Raw genomic sequence first — 18,054 nt, 5'->3', positions numbered from 1 at the left:
AACCAACTTCCATGTCTGATTGCGCAATAATGCGTCATATTCAGTAGACATCGCCTTCCTCCATTCATGATGTCTTTGAGCTTCTGTATAGGTTTTAGGTTCGGGCAAAATCTGATGCTGATCACCATGAGCAGTCAAGGAGAAAATTTTCTTTGGTTTTCGAATCCCATCTTTGAGACGAGTTTGCATGGGATGCAAAGTCTGAGTTGAGGGACCTGTAATTGCCAAATCTGCAGGAAAAAGAGTCAAGGCATTATTTGTTTCATTAGGAACAATAGGTGTAGAATCCGCAACAGCAGGACTGGTGGTATCGAAATGATCCGCAGGTGACTGATTTCCAGAATCCGTTGGTTCTGAATGAACAGGAGAACGGCAGTCCTGTACGGTAACAGCTTGCTGATTCTGAGCTCTATTATTACTCGAACAACTTTGTAACAATGGTACTTGCCTTGGAAAGGAAGGAAGATGGAAGCCACGTTGCACAGAAGCTGCTGGTTGTGCAGAAACATGTTGCTGGAACTGTAAAAAGGGAAATTGATGTTCGTCAAACAGCACATGTCTAGAAATAATCACTTTGCCAGTTTTCGGATTATAACAACGAAATCCCTTGTAAGTATCAGGATACCCAAGGAAAATACAATGAATTGAGCGATTTTCCAACTTATGAGACACTGTTGCTGTTATGTTAGGAAAACAAGAACAGCCAAAAACTCGTAAATGAGTATAAGAAGGCGGTTTACCCAGTAATTGTTCATAAGGAGATTTAAATTGGAATGTCTCACTAGGCAAAATATTATGTAAATGTACCGCCATATGCACAGCCTCCACCCAAAATTGCAAAGATAAATTGGATTGAGTAAGCAAAGTTCTGACCATATTTATTAATGTGCGATGTAATCGTTCAGCCGCGCCATTTTGCTGTGGCGTATACGGACAAGAAAATTGCAGACGGATACCATTATTAGAAGCAAACTGTTGAAAATGATTGCTAATGTATTCGCCACCTCCATCACACTGCAAACACTTAAGCAAAACACCAAATTGGGTTTTTACATAAGCCACAAATGAAACAAAATAATTATAAACCTCACTCTTTCGTTTTAAAGGATATAACCACACATATCGAGAGTAATCATCCATAAACACCACATAATATCGATAGCCACTAAAAGATGAAACAGGAGAAGACCAAACGTCAGAATGAATTAATGCAAAAGGAGCCGAAGCTCTTACATGAGAATGAGAAAACGACAACTTAGTATGCTTGCCCAATCGACAAGCAGTACAAGACACTTTATTAAAACTAGATGTGCGAAATAACTTTGACAAAATGGAAGAATTAGGGTGTCCTAAACGACGATGCCACAACTCGAATGAATTTGCCGAAGCAATCAGACTCGTAGAACCACCAGACAAAGAAGACGAAAATGAAGAAGGAGAGAACTCATAAAGGTCCCCTGGACTACTGCAACTGAGAAGTGGAGTCCGCGTCTTGAGATCCTTCACACAAAAACCATAGGGATCAAACTCAACTGAACAGGAATTATCACGAGCAAATTTCTTAACAGAAATTAAATTATGAGTTAAAGAAGGGACGACAAGAACATCTTTTAAAAGTAAATCACGACTAGGTAATGGAAAAGAATTTGAACCAATATGAGTGACAGGAAGAGAATGTCCATTACCAAACACAACATTATTAGAAACGGGAGTTGGAAGACACGAAGACAGGATACCTGGATTAGGTGTCATGTGGGAAGTAGCACCTGTATCTGGTAGCCACGCAGAATGCACAGGTTCAGGAAATTGAACCGCAGCAAAGGATCGATCACCCGAGAATTGTCCAGAACGAGTAAAATGTGGGCAATCTCTTGCTATATGGGTATATTCTAAACAAATCTGACACTGTGTGGGTTGAGAAAAACCAGCAGATTGAGGTGGAAAACCAGCATATGGTGAAGAAAAACCAGTGGGTCGAGGACCAAGCACACCATTGTATGAACCTGAAAAATTGGATCCAGGATGATACATAGAAGATGATTGATTGTAATAATATCCACGTCCTCCTCGTCCAGAACGACCACCACGACCCCCTCTGCCATAGGAATCACCACCAGTGTTATGATAGTAACCAGAATTACGGCCACCACGACCTCGACCTCCACGGCCTCGTTGATTAGAAGAAGAATTGCGTTCAGTAGAAACTAACGCTGTCTGCGAATTTGCCGGATTTGGAACTGGCTGAGATTGTTTCTTTGCGCGACTTTGCAATCGCAACTCCTGAAGATATAAAGAAGTACGTGTCTCCGCAAAAGAAGGAAGAGGTTTCTTTCCCGTCAAATTGATGACAACATTTTCATATTCAACAGGCAAACCATCCAGTATCTGCATAACTAAGTCATCCTCAGTAATAGCATGACCAATAGAACAGAGGGAATCATAAACAGTTTTTAATTTCTGAAGATATTCATCAATGGTAGAATTATCCTTAACAGTGCTGTAAAAGTCTGCTTTAAGTTGAAGAAGTTTTGCATGAGCTTGATCATGAAACAGAGTTTCGATAGCTTCCCAGGCTTGCTGAGCAGTAAGAACAACATTTGGTTTGATGAGACTACGCAAGATATCAGGACTAAGAGTAGCCTGAATCCAAGATAAAACGAGACGGTCAATTTGTTTCCATAATAAGAAATCTGGATTTGGTTTAGATTCACCAGCAGAATTTGTTAATACACATGGTGGTGCAGGAACTGAACCATCAACGTGATCATACACATCATAACCCTGTAAAACAGGAATAATGAGAGAACGCCAGAGAAGGTAGTTGTTGAAATTGAGAGCTTCATTGACATAATTTTTGATATTAGAAACTCCAAAAGATGGATGGAGAGAAGAATTGGAAACAGCAGGTTGGGTGGAAGACTCGGCAGGATGAGAAGGGGCTGTTGTGTTGGAAGACATGACGAAGACAACGAGAACAGGGAGAGAAAAAAAAAAAAAAAAAACAGAAGAAAGGAAAGAGTTGATACCTAATAGGGCTCTGATACCATGTAAATGGTTATAGAATATTAGTCTCGATGTATATTACGTCTATAATTACAAGTATTTATAGAATACAAAGGATAAGACTCTAAGCTATTCAGTTACAGAAGAGACTTATCTACAATAACTAATCACAGCTGTATTGTTATCTAATAGAAACTTCTTCCTAAAAGTTTAATTTGAGTATTTTTGTGAAATAACTCTTTTTTATTTGTTTCCTAGAAATGACAGATGTTTTATAATTTTTAGGAGAGAAATTCCACGAAATCTAGACTGATTTGAGTGCTTTAAATAGGAGAATATCACTTCCACTTCTGTTTGGAGGCCTGCTTAGAGATTTTGGCAAGTCTTCGGTTAAGTCTGTTCAGCAACTGCACATAATCAACTTCATTTTTCTTTGATTTTGGCTTATTTTTGCTATCTTTTGTATTTCTATACAAAATCCATAATATTGTCAAAATAAATAATATTCATATCTCATTTGACTAAATATTTAATTAAAACATATGTTGAATAGGTGCATCATCAATACATTGTAAAAGGTGTCTTCAACTAAATGGGAAAAATCCTTCTTCACTTTAGGCCGAAGCTTCTTTTTCCTCATGAGACTGCAACGAACTAGGCAAAAGCTACTATCCACGATGGGTAAAAGCTATTCTCCTCAATTAGGCAAAAATCTTCTCTTTAATTGGGCAAAAACCACTCTCCTCAATTAAGCAAATATCCTCTCCACAATGCGCAAAAGCCACTTTCCATGATAGATAAAAAACCCCTTAATCGGGCAAAAGCCAAATAATCTCTCTACCATACTTTTAATTATAGTGTAAACTCTTTAGTTCTAATGTAATTAAAAATTTCATTTACTTTATAAATAACACATAATAAGATATTTACTAATAGGTTTCCCACTCTAATTTTGAAAGAGTATTTTAGTAAAATTACTAGTCATATATCTAACACAAATAAAAATTGAAGCTCCAAACTAGGACTAAATAAATGAGAATACGAGGGAAAAATAAATACTCTTCAGATTCAGCATTATAGCTTAAAATTATTTAAAATGGATAATCTCTAAAACATGAAAAAAGAATATTAGAATTTTATGATTATGGAGGTTTACATTGAAGAGAATATTTCAATCTAATAGGTAGGAAGTAATAATATGGCAAAGGAAACCCATACACAAGAACCGATTTACAGGGAATAATTTCTATCATGACACAAGAAGCTTTGTAGAAGAGATGCTTGTGGAGGAAGAAGAAGGTAGGTGGGAGTAGGGCGGGTGGTCAAATATCAATAAGTATTTTTCATTACTTGAATGAATTGTATTAAAAATTTATTCTAGTAATTAAAATATGTGAATAATATTTAGTGGTATTGAACTCAATCGAAGCTAGGGAAAAAGTGGATTATTCTATGAACTAAAGTAGCATATGTGTTCTTTCCAATTCCAACCAATGAATATCACGTTTCAACCTTTCACCAAAACATGAGGCTCTTGGCTTGGAAGATCACCCATTTCCTCCATCTGCCATCTGCCTCTCCACCGTGATGCCGACGTCCCACCGCCTTATCCACCTGACATTTGTTGGGTTGAGGCCCAATAGCCGGCCCACCTCTTTATCATTCATGTCATATGCAATTTGGCTAAAAAATGTTGTTGTTGAAATTCTCTTATATTATAATCATTAAAGCTGAAACTTTGTCCTTGGACTTCAGAACATCCCAACAAAGATAGCCTCATGGGACCACTTTGGAAAAATGTTTTAGAGATGTGGATAAAGAAATATTAAGTAGGCATCGACATCTAAGATTCTTAACGCAATTTCAAATTTAATTAATTCATTCATTAAATTTTTAATTAATGATATATTAATTATGAAGGGAATTTTTTTAGAATATTTTTTAACTTGAATGAATGGTTTCTTTTTAACTAATATATAGAATTAAAAATGTAAATTTATATTCGTATTAATTAATTAACATAACAAGCTTAGAGAATAAGTTTAACATTATAAATAAATTAAATTATTTATAATTATTTAAATTTCAGCCCGATAAAAATTTAGCTATCTTAATTCGTTTATTAAATGAATTAATTTTGAATTTATTAATATTCGACTTAAATTTAAAATAAGAAATATTCAAGTTCGGCTTGATATCAAAATAATTTAATTTAAACTCTTTAAAATTTATTTCTGATCTCTTGATTTATCCCTTAAGCAAACCCCAGTAACGATTTTTTGAAATCTAATAATAATTTTTAAATTTAGATTTTGATATAAGAAAGAATGGACTCCTCTAAGAACAATATGTGCATAACTCTTAACATTTTGGAGAAACTATTAGTAGGCTTTGAAAGGAGATTGTTAGGTCAAGAAGCTCTTTCTCTGACAAACTCTAATGTGGCTATAGTGTCCGGACTAAGACACTGATCCTAGAATATGACAAATAATTATCTCCGATTCTTTCTGAAGAATAAGGAGTGCATGGGCAGCCTGCAAGATAGTTTGGAAGATCCTGTTGGGAATAAGCTATTGAGAATTCCCACACAAGACAAACAAGTGGGAGGAACTCATAAATCTACATATTATATTAAGATTTTGGATTGAATGTAATGTCAAGCTCATAAATTTGTTTTTTCATAAGAGTATCAAGAAGTATTCTCCCCCAGCGTATTACGCTCTCCCATATCTAACAAATGGCATTAGATCGGATGGTTAAGCAAGGACGAGTATGAAGATTGTAGCAAGAGATTTCTGTGATATTTAGATATGTGGATGTGTAGACTCGAATTTTAACCAATATCGTTTAATTAAGATGAAATAAGAGAAAATATAGTCTAAAAAATAAAAAGTCTTATTGAAATTTTAAAACAATTGAAAGTAAGTTTCTAATAGCAAATATTTATAATAGAAATAAAATACAAAATTATGAAAATATTTAAAATATTCAAAAAAATAATTAAAATACAAAATTGATCCTTAAACGGCTCTCGTCACATTTTTTAAAATCGTGCGTTTCAAAATTTTTTTTCTGAAAAATTATCATAATTCTCCATTGAACGTCGCAGCAAAAATCAGATCCAGTCTAAATCTGTCGTAAAATTTAAAACTAATTACCTATATGGATGGCTAATATTTTATCAAAAAAGTAGTCATATCTCAAATTCTACCGGTTGCCTAAACTCTTAAAAGTAACTATTCACATGACATCAAACTTGAACCTAATAGCAACTAATATAAATTAAATTGAAAATTAATTTTATATCACACTAATTTTGAAGATTGAACCCACCAAGCTGGACAATGTAAAAAGTAAAAATAGATTCATTGCCAACTTATCATCCAACTCTAGTAGATTTTGAGAATATGAAGGTGAAAATGAATGGATTGTTATTATAGAGTCATCATCAAGCAGGCTATACCTGTTTAATTTGTTGAGGGCGGTAATAAATCATAATGGTCTGGTGTCATTTTCCAAGAAAGATTATCCCTATGGACCTTATATTGATTAGGGGAACAAATGGAGAGTATTTTAAGGGTCCACAAAGTAGAAGAAAGAAAGATACCAGGGAGTCTATAGTAACTAGGACCTCTCCTTTGGAGTTGCTCAAGAAGATTTCCTATATAAAATTAATAAATTATAAAACGACAAAGACTAGAGGAGGAGTCTTAAAGAGAAAAGAAGAATAAAGCATAGGACAGCCCAACATGCAAGACTTTGTTATAATAATGCGCATTCTCTGCTGTTGGATAGATAAGCTGTCTCTTTTGTCTCTTCTTCTTCATTCCTCTAAGCCAAGAACTCAGAGAGTCCCTTATATTACTCACTTTATCCTCATTATATTTCATCTTCCTCTACTCTCATTATCAATTTTGCAAATGGGTTCAAGAGCTCGAAGGAAGCAAAGATGGTGTACACAACCATTGACACCACTAATGGAAGGACCAGACCCTGACATGCAAGAAGAAGGTAACAAGAAGGAGAGTTCATGGGAGATAATTCGTGAATGGTTTCGAATGCAAAAGGGTTTCTCCGTCAACCAATTTTCATCGTCGGTTACACCATATGGGAGCATTCCGGCCAATAAAAGACAAGATTTGAGGCTTTTGCTTGGAGTCCTTGGCTGCCCTCTAGCTCCAATCCCTCTTGTCAGCGACCCCATTCACCACTTTCCCATTAAGGACATCCCTATGGTACGTAAATAAGCAATAAGCTCTTGCTTGACCTTTCTTTCTTTCTTTCTTTCTTTCTTTCTCTCTCTCTTAGCTTTTAAGTTGATGAATAATTTTCCTGATTTCTTGTGGTAAACAGGAAAATTCCGTCGCACATTATATCATTCAACAGTATTTGGCGGCTACAGGATGTTTAAAGAGACAAAAATGCGTAAAAAACATGTATGCCACAGGAAGTGTGAAGATGATTCGTTGCGAGACTGAGATTTTATCAGGAAAGAATGTGAAGAGCTTAGGAACAAGAAGTGCAGAAAATGGGTGTTTTGTTCTTTGGCAAATGATGCCGGGAATGTGGTCTCTTGAATTGGTTGTCGGTGGAAATAAGGTCATCGCCGGCAGCGATGGAAAGACTGTGTGGCGCCGCACTCCTTGGCTCGGTACTCACGCAGCCAAGGGACCTCAACGCCCTCTACGTCGCATAATCCAGGTAATTAATGTTAATCACATTCTTTTCTCCGACATTTAAGGCCATTCATGCATCTTAATTACCATATAATTAAGGTAAATCTATCAATGAAATTAGTAAAATAAAAAATAAAAAATGAATTTTAATGCTTTATCTTTAAAATTATAATATTATTAATTTAAGAATTTCATTTCCTTCTAGAAAGAAAAATACCCTTTAGTTTCCTTTTGTTTGAAGAAAGATAATTAGATGAACAAATTTTTCCAAATTAAACAACTATATTAAAAATTGATTTGGAAAATGATTGTCGCATTTATTTTATATATCTCCTAAAGTGAGATGGAGATAATGGACGGTAATCCCAAGAAAAATCCATGCCATAGCTGACATTGATGGAGAAACTGTCTGTTACTTTAGCAGACAAACTTCATTTATTGAACACTCCACTACTGAACTCAGGAAGGCACGTGACCTTCTTTCAGACGTCATCTATGATCACATGTTTATTCATATGGGATATTACCACTTGTGCCTTGTTTGCTTTAACTTTTTATTAGCACTTTAGTGAATACTGTCTGATTTATTGCATTATTGTACCCAGCTTTTGTTGGCTTTTTCTTTTCTTCCTCGTTTCTGTTCAATTTATTCCTCCAAACAACCTTCTCCATTTTTTTTTTACTCGTCTTTTTTAAAACAGCTTTTGATCATCTCTATGAATTTCAAAACTCTCTTCACAAAAGATTGCAATGAGTTTCATTCAGTCACGACTCGCTCACGTACCTGGTGAAATGTTAATTTTTAAATGAAAAGTATAGTGGAAAGAATGATGATTGAATGATAATATTTCAGGGGCTAGATCCAAAGAGCACAGCCAGCTTATTTGCAAAAGCACAATGCTTGGGAGAGAAAAGAATAGGTGAAGATGATTGCTTTGTATTAAAAGTAGCAGCAGATAAAGAAGCTGTAATGGAAAGAAGTGAAGGAGCAACAGAAGTACTAAGGCACGTACTATATGGGTATTTTTGCCAGAAAAGTGGTCTTTTAATATACCTAGAGGACTCTCATCTCACAAGAGTTGAAACCCCAGAAAATTCCATCTACTGGGAAACTACTATAGGAAGTTGCATTGGAGACTATAGAGATGTAGATGGAGTTCTCATTGCTCATCAAGGCAGGTCAATCGCTACGGTTTTTCGATTCGAAGAGGAATCTGTGCAGCATACTAGGACTAGAATGGAAGAAATCTGGAGAATTGATGATGTTGTGTTTAATGTTCCTGGTCTTTCCTTGGACTATTTCATCCCTCCTGCTGATATCTTTGATGCTAATTCTCCTTGATTAATCAACTTAGAACATAATTAATTAACTTCCTTTTCATGTTCTAATTACACGTGGGTTTTTTTGATGTATTTAATGTTTTTTTAGTATAAGTGGCTCATATTAAAATCAAATTCAAGATCTCACAATTTTAGAGATAATTTTGACCTGTCATCAAAGGTGAAAATGACCAAGTCAATTGGGGTAAAATTAAGGGGTTTTCTCACTTATGTATCTATTTTGTCCTAATTTTACTGATGGCCCTGTTGGAAGAATTTTTTTTATTTATGTTTTGTATATGATTTCTTTTTTAGAAATTAAGCTTACGCGAAATTCGAATCTGAATCTATCAGCAAATAATAAGACGACACGTATATTACATTTTTAGTCACTAGTAATACGTCTTTAATCACTATAAGCTATACATAGTATTTTTTAATTATCTCTTTATACTATTCTTAAATTAGAGATAAAATGAGATTATTTATTTGGAAATATATGATTTAGTTAAAATTAAAGTCTAAAATTTTATAATTATAATGATAATTTAATATTATTAATTTAAGACTTGTCTGAAAATATAAAATGAAACTCATTAGAATATAAAAATTATTACTTTTGAAAAATTATTAGGTATAAAAAGACACTGATATATTTTAGAGTTTATATAATAGTATCATAAAAACAATTATAAAATTGTTGTCTTAATATTATTAAAATAATAGTTTGACAATAACTTAAAATTATTGTAAAAAAATTTAATTTTTTCATTATATATAATAATATATTTTAATAAATAATTTATTTTATATTCTGTAAAATTATAATTTATCGTATTTTTATTCGTTATAAAAAAATAAATAAATTATTGTCTTATGGTATAATAATGGAAACAAATATAATATATTTCAATATGTTGTAATTAACGTACAATTATAATTTAAGTATATAAAATAATAATTTACCATTGCTTTAACTAATTTTTATGGTAATGAGAAAGAAATTTATATAAAAAATCATTTCATATATTTAAAGAAATTAATTTCATATCTTTTAAATTAGTAAAAACTATTTCATTATTTTCTAAATAATTAAAAGTTTAACATTTTAAAAATTTTACCAGAGGTGCGATAAATAAAATAGAGAAATAAGATGAAATAAATAAAGAACACATAAATTGATGTGATCCAAGGTAAGTCTACATCCAGGGGTGAGCAGTATTCGGTTCAAATCGAAAAAATTGATCGAATCGAACCAATTTGAAAATTTAATTCGGTTTTTTTATACATTTCGATTTGATTCGATTTTTAATTTCAAAAATTTCAGTTATTTCGGTTCGGTTCGGTTTTGATCAGAAAAAAACAAAAAAACCAAACCGAACCGATTAGTGATAATAATATGTTTTTTCAATAATATTGAGAAATTAAATCATATTAAAATTAAAATATTTTAATTAAATTTTAAAATATTAAAAATAAAGTGTAAAAAATAAAAAAATTATTAAAAATTGAAACCGATCAAATCGAATCGAATCGAACTGAATCAGACCGGTTTGGTTCGATTCGGTTTCTGATCAAAATCGATTCGGTTCGTTTTTCATAAACACTAAAATTTCGATTTTCGATTTTTGGTTTATTCGATTCGGTTTGATTTTGAGCCGAACCAACCGAATGCTCACCCCTACCTATATCCACAAATGAAAGGAGGAGAAAGTCCACTAATATTAAAAAAAATACAAAAATAAGAGAGAATAACTATTCCAACCTTAAATTCAAATACACCCAACATGCTCATAAAACCCACAAAAACCCTCTTCACTATAAAAAAGCAGAGAATTAACAACAAAAAAATGATAACATTTAGTTGTTTTGTTTAGCTCGTCGCAACCATTTAGTGACCATGGCCGTTAAATTGATTACTAAATAGCTGCTAAAATCAGGTCGCTAAAGGGTCGCCACATGGTCAAAAAGTGGATCGCTGTGTAGTCACTAAATAGAATTTAAAAAAAAAAAAAAAAATCTTAATGGTCTTTGAATCATCGCTAAATGGAATAAATCGTATATAGTTACTAATTAGCCATCATTAATTCATTAAATAATAATTAAATCAAAACAAATAATTAATTTTGATTGCTAATTTATCGATAATGTAGTTGTTATTTTAAAAGTAATTGTTGCGATTGTTTTTATTTTATAATCATAGACCTATTATAATTAATAGCAATATATATACATATAATTCAATATTCATTTTTATAAATTTAAATAGGAAAAATACCAATATAATCTAATATTCAAAATATAAATACAAGACAACACACAATAAACTAAAAAAGTTATGAAGAAATTTAATTAGTTAAAAATTAAAATAGTTTAATATAGATTATCAATAAATCCTTAATATCAATAAGTTCAAAGTTAAAGAGTGAGTATTATCCTAATTCATATGTGAAATACTAAAGGACCCATGTGTTGAATAGATATTAGATTATTACAACACCAATATAGAAGTATGTTGTCCCATCTTCGTTACCCATAGTTCTTCACGCATTTCAGCTACCATGCGATATTGGTCATCCATGACCTTCTGCAAACTATTATACTTCTTTTCAATTTCCTTCTTCTATTTTGGTGATTGGGATTATGATACATTTGTTGATGTTCGTCCTGATTCTGACAGGGAGAAAGCAAAAGAGGCAACATTGCCTAATCCATAAACTCGACTTTATCGCCACCCTCTCGCTACTTGAATGAATAACACATTCTCATTAACAGTCCCCTTCATCTCCTTCAACATCCGATCTCATATATTGACTTGTATTGTAATCACCTGAAAACCGAACCGCTACTGGCGCTAGGTTTCAGATCGACTTAATGTCACCGGAGCCCATAATAAGCCTATTATACATCTTGATACAATCCCATACATGATCACACAAGCATATAAAACATTTTCATTTCATTAACCAAAACTCGACCTATGCATGCATTATAACTGAAAACATAAATCCATACTAGAGCCCTCATCAAATGCTCAAGTATAGTCAATATTACATACCTCAAGCTTGGTTAAACATAACTTAACTTGCATTTTTCAAAACCTTTAAAATACCCATAATACTTGTTGAAACCCCTTAGAAATAAGAAGAAAGGCAAGGATTTGAACTTAGCTCTTAGAGATATAATGGTGACAACAACCAAGACTTGGAGAAGAGGGCAATCGATCTTCGGAGGTCTCCAAAGGTTAAAACTTGAATTTTAAACTCAAAGCTTCAAAATCAAAGGAAAAGCTCAAGAATTCTCTAAAAGATTTGAAGAAATCTCAACAAACTATCAAGGAATCATAGGCCTACCTCTACCCAGAAGAAAAGAGAAGAATTTCTCTAAAAATTAGGTTGAGACCCTTTTATAGCTGGGTCTGCCAGCTAATGTTTGGCGGCCGAACATAGAAGGTTCGACGGCCGAACTTTAAAGACTTGAAAGCCATTTTTTAAACACATTTTAAAAATGCTTCAAATTCATTTTATAAAAATCCTATTTTTTTTCCTTTTAAAGATTTCAACTTTGAGATTCAGATTCTAACGGAGATTCCATCGAAAAGTTAAAATCCCGATACTGAAGCTTAGCCGAGTATTACATTCTTTCCCCCTTAAGAACATTCGTCCTCGAATGTTCAACCAAACAAGAAAAAAAATATATACACATCAAGAAGACATAAAACCATTTAACGACTTACTTCAAAATAGATGAGGGTACTGCTTAAGCATCGACTCTCGGGTCTCCCAAGTGCACTCTTCCATATTGTGGTGATTCTATAAAACTTTCACCATCGCAATTTCCTTATTCCTTAGCTTTTTGATCTGTGGGTCTATGATCCGTACTGGCTGCTTAATATAGGTGAGATCTCCTAGGATCTCCATATCAGGCTCACTAAGAACCTTGTCCAGATCTGACACGAATTTTCATAACATAGAAACATAGAAAACCGAATGGAATCTCTCCATGGAAGCAGGCAAATCTAACTTGTAAGATACATTTTCAATCTTTTGCAAGATTTCAAAGGTCCGATGTATCTTGGAGCTAGTTTACCTTTCTTTCCAAACCGAATCACCCATTTCATGGGAGACTCCTTAAGCAATATCATATCTCCCTCCTGAAAGACAACTTGCTTTCTACGAATGTCTGTATAGCTCTTCTGCCTACTCACAGCTGTTTTGAATTTTTCTCTGATGATGGGCACCACCCTGTTGGTGATCTCTACCAATTCTGGCCTTATTAAAGCCCTTTCTCCTATCTCTTCCCAACAAATAGGCGAGTTGCACTTCCTCCCATATAAAGCTTCATAAGGAGCTATCCCAATGCTAGCATGGTAACTATTATTGTAGGCAAACTCCCCTAATGGTAGGTATTGCCTCCAAGAACCACCAAAATCTAGCACACACATCCTTAACATGTCCTTTATGATTTGGATAGTCCGTTTTGACTGTCCATCAGTCTATGGGTGGAAAGCAGTGCTAAAGTCTAGCCTCGTGCCCATAGCATTTTGTAGACTCTGCCAAAATCTGGAGATAAACTGTGATTCCCTATCTGATACTATCAAAACTGAAGCCCCATGCAGTTTGATGATTTCTTCCATATAGATCTGTTCCAATTTGTCCACAGAGTAATTACTCCTAATAGAAATAAAGTGAGCAGATTTGGTCAATCTGTCCACTATTACCCATATTAAGTCGTGTTTGTTGGATGTTATTGGTAACCCTACTACAAAATCCATTGCCATCTTTTCCCATTTCCATTTTGGAATCGGTAGTAGGTTGAGCATTCCAGCTAGCTTTTGATGTTCCAGTTTCACCCATTGGCATACTTCACATGCAGCCATAAACTGAGCCACTTCTCTCACTATAGAAGGCCACCAATATACTTTCTTCAAATCCTGATATATTTTGGTGGCTCCAGTGTGAACACTATACTTGGCATTATGAGCCTCTCTCATAATGTCTCCTTTCAAGCCTATGTCATCTAGTACACATAATCTTTTCCCATAATGGAGAATCCCTTTGTTGTCAAACCTGAAATCACCATTCTTACCTAGCTGAACTACTCCTGCTATTTTGACCAACTCAGGATCCTCGTGCTGTTTCTGTGCCACTTGTCCTAGAAACATAGGCGTCACTTTCATATATGCCACCAAGGCACCTCTACCAAACAACTCCAGCTGTAAGCCTTCATTAACAAGCCTGTAAAACGCTCTTACCACTGGTCTCCTTTCCACTGAAATATGGGACAAACTGCCAAGTGATTTCTAGCTAAGAGCATCTGCTACTATATTTGCTTTACTCGAAAATAATGGATTATGTAATCATAATCACTAAGCAATTATACACATCTCTTCTGCCTCAAGTTTAACTCTCTCTTATTCAAGATATATTGCAAACTCTTATGATCCGTAAAGATCTCACACTTCACCCCATACAGGTAGTGCCTCTACATCTTGAGTGCAAAGATCACAGCTACCATCTCTAGATCATGTGTAGGATAATTTAGCTCATGCTTCTTCAACTGTCTAGAAGCATAAGCGATTACCCTATCATTCTGCATCAACACACAACCTAGTCCTACTCGGGATGCATCACAAAACACTATGAAATCCTTATTACTTATAGGCAGAGCTAACACTGGTGCTGACGTCAACCTTCTCTTCTTTCCTCACACTGGTTTGACTAGACAAACTTCTAATTCTTCTAGGTCAACCTGGTCATAGGAGCAACTATTTTGGAGATATTCTAAATGAATCTCCTGTAATAACCTACCAAACTCAAAAAGCTTTTAATTTATGTTATCGTAGTGGGTCTGAACCAGTTAGCTACTACTTCTACTTTCTTAGGGTCTATCTCGATTCCATTTTCTAACACTACATGCCCCAGGAAAGAGATACTCCTCAACTAGAACTTACATTTAGAGAACTTGGCATACAACCTGTGTTCTCTCAATATCTGTAACACTTTCCTCAAATGATAGGCATGCTCTTTTGAATTTTTGGAATATACTAAGATATCATCAATGAAAACAATAACAAAGTGATCCAGAAACTCTCTAAAAACTCTGTTCATGAGATCCATGAATGCTGCAGGGGCATTAGTTAGCCTGAACGGCATCACTAAGAACTCATAATGCCCATATCTGGTCCTGAAAGCTGTCTTAGGCACGTCTTCTTCTTTGATTCTCAACTGATGGTATCCGGATCTCAAATTTATCTTAGAGAAACAACCAGCTCCTGCTAGCTGGTCAAACAAATTATCAATCCTGGATAAAAGATACTTATTCTTGGTAGTGACTTTGTTCAACTGTATGTAGTCAATACAAAGTCTTAAAGTTCCATCCTTCTTTCTCACAAACAACACTGGAGCATCCCAGGGTGAGGTACTAGGTTGGATGAAACCCTTATCTACCAACTCTTGCAACTGATCCTTTAGCTCTTTCAATTCAGCAGGTGCCATCCTGTAGGGAGGAATAGAGATGGATCTGGTTCCTGGCAACAATTTAATTTCAAACTCTATTTCTCTATCAGGTAGTAAACCTGGTAGCTCGTCTGGAAAAACATCGAGAAACTCTCTAAATATGGACATTGAAGTTGGTTCCCTGACTTGACTGTTAAACTCTCTCACATGAGCAAGAAACCCTTAACAACCCCTCCTAAGCAACCTGTGAGTCTGCAGGGCAGATATCAAACCTCTAGGCATACCTGACTTGTCCCCTCGAAAGACAACCTCTGATCCATCTTGTTCTCTGAACCAACTACCCTGTCTCTGCAATCTAGGGTAGCACCATGAGTGGAGAGCTAGTCCATCCTTAGAATGACATCAAAATCAGTCAAATCTAGAACCACAAGATTGGCTGGAAGGTATCTGTCCTCAATTATAGCTGGACTGAACGACAGACTTACTTTGTCACAGACGGATCACACTTGGGCTGACCAACCTAAAAAAGACACTCTAGCCTAGAAGCTATCAAACCCAAACTGTCTACGGCTCTCAGAGAAATAAAAGAATGAGAAGCACCAGGGTTCATAAGAGCATACACATCAAAATACCCAATAGTGAGTTTACTTGAAACCACTGTGTTTGATGTGTTGGCTTTCTGCTATTTCATGGTGAATATCCATACTGGAGCAGAAGGACCTTCCCTTTGGGAACCTGCTGAAAAAGAGGTCATCCCTCTTCCTCTACCTCGCCCTCTGCCTTGAGACATGGCTAAAGCCATTGGTTAAGCTACACTATCAGAAGTTGTCTGCTGAAACTGTACCATCCTAGCTGCATTGGGACATTCACACGCCATGTATCCCTCTTGTCCACATCTGTAACAAGCTGTAGTCCCAAACCAACAAAGCCATTTGTGCGGCTTACCACACCTTACACATCCAGAGCTATCTAAACCAGAACTTGAACCACTACCCATTCCCATATCAGACTTCAACCTATTTCAGAACTTGTTCTTCTTAGTCTTCTTAGTGGACCTACTCCACTTTATACTTCCCGTGGCGGTTGTACTCAAAGAAGAGAGATCAAACTTTCCTGTACTCGAGGTTTTGGAACCCGATGATTGTGCCACCTACTGCTTCACTATTTTCTATATGATGGCATTAGGCTCCATCTTTTTGGCTGTATCCACTATAGTGTGAAAAATCTCTCTCTCTGCTGCTAAGATTAGGGAGGAATACCTGGAGTGTAGTCTCATGGTATATCTCCTAGCCTTTTTCTGGTCAGTGTCATAAGCCTGACCCACATACTGGAGCAACTCTAGAAACTTCTTTGTGTATTCATCTAAACTCATTTCCTCAATCTGTCTTAACTGCTCAAACTCTATCACTTTCAATTCCCGTGAGCTATCCGGAAAAGGCCATCCTGCAAACTCATTTGCAAATTGTTTCCAAGATAAGCCATCCAGCTTTGGTTTCATATAATTCTTGAACCACTCCTTTGCCTTTCTTGCACTTCAGAGTGAATTCCGCCATCTGAATGGCTCTACTGCCGCTAACTCCTAACTCATTAGCTATCATTTTCACTGCTTTAATATACTCAAACGAATCATCACCCACTTTATATTTAGGAGCATCCAACTTTAGGCAATCTGTCATCTTTACCCTGCTTCCTACTGATGGGTTAGGTTTAGGTGATTGGATTTTAGGAATTAGGACGGGTATGGTGGGTAATAGGGAGGATAGGACATGTATGAAAGGTAGGGGTGGTAGCTAGAGTAGTCCGATGAACCTCCCATCGGATACTCGGGTCCCTATCGGTAAGGCTAGTACTGAGGTAGATAGGCTAATCCTAAGGCTGAGCGCTTCTTGTTCCTCCTTCCGACTCTCTCATTCCCTCTCTTCCAAAACTCATATCCAAACTTTCATCTTTTCTTTGATCGTTGCCTACTACTTCCCTAAATCTTCAAACATCCTACCCAAATCTGTTCTTCTTCTATTTATATCAAAACATCTTTTAGGGTTTGTTGACACTTCACCCTTGTTACTTCTACTTGCCGGTGCTCTTGATGGAGCAATAGGGGGAAATGCATCTATATCCTCATTTTTAGGTGGGACTCCAGTCAATCATGCGGATTGACGTGAGCCACACATCCTGTCTTATGAAAAATAAAATTTAAACACATAAACATTAGCATCATACGGTTCATGTAGATACACATGAACCCACATCATACATACATCAAAACAAGACTCTACATCCTATCCTAGTGGACATGATTTTTTCTAATTGTACTTGCCTTCTATAATATCTATGAGCCCAACTGTAACGACCAGAAATCGGATCGCTACCGGCGCTAGGATACAGATCGACTTAAGGTCACCGGAACCCGTAGCAAGCCAAGCATACAACCTGTCATACCTGATAAATCCCATACATGATCATGAACAAAGGGATTAACCATACACACTAGGGTCAAGCACAATACTATTACTCATTACATTTTGTACAATACTTTACATTACAATGCCTTTCATGTCCACAACTAACTATTACATACATAAGACTTTTACTCTTGC

The 18,054-nt window shown here is 35.3% G+C and overlaps 1 protein-coding gene across 1 annotated transcript; it reads left to right on the top strand.

The window, feature by feature from the left end:
* The first annotated feature begins 6,778 nt into the window (after positions 1-6,778).
* LOC110603408 lies at positions 6,779-9,068 on the top strand. Its single transcript, XM_021741133.2, has 3 exons — positions 6,779-7,238; positions 7,357-7,704; positions 8,533-9,068. Exons 1-3 carry the CDS (start codon positions 6,924-6,926, stop codon positions 9,019-9,021), a joined length of 1,152 nt encoding a protein of 383 aa, XP_021596825.1. The 5' UTR covers positions 6,779-6,923; the 3' UTR covers positions 9,022-9,068.
* Positions 9,069-18,054: the final 8,986 nt, after the last annotated feature.

The sequence above is a fragment of the Manihot esculenta genome, chromosome 16, assembly GCF_001659605.2.
Source record: "Manihot esculenta cultivar AM560-2 chromosome 16, M.esculenta_v8, whole genome shotgun sequence".
In the NCBI taxonomy this organism is placed as follows: Eukaryota; Viridiplantae; Streptophyta; class Magnoliopsida; order Malpighiales; family Euphorbiaceae; genus Manihot; species Manihot esculenta.
Note: the sequence above shows the minus strand (reverse complement) of the source record. Positions and strands in the feature narration are given on the sequence as shown.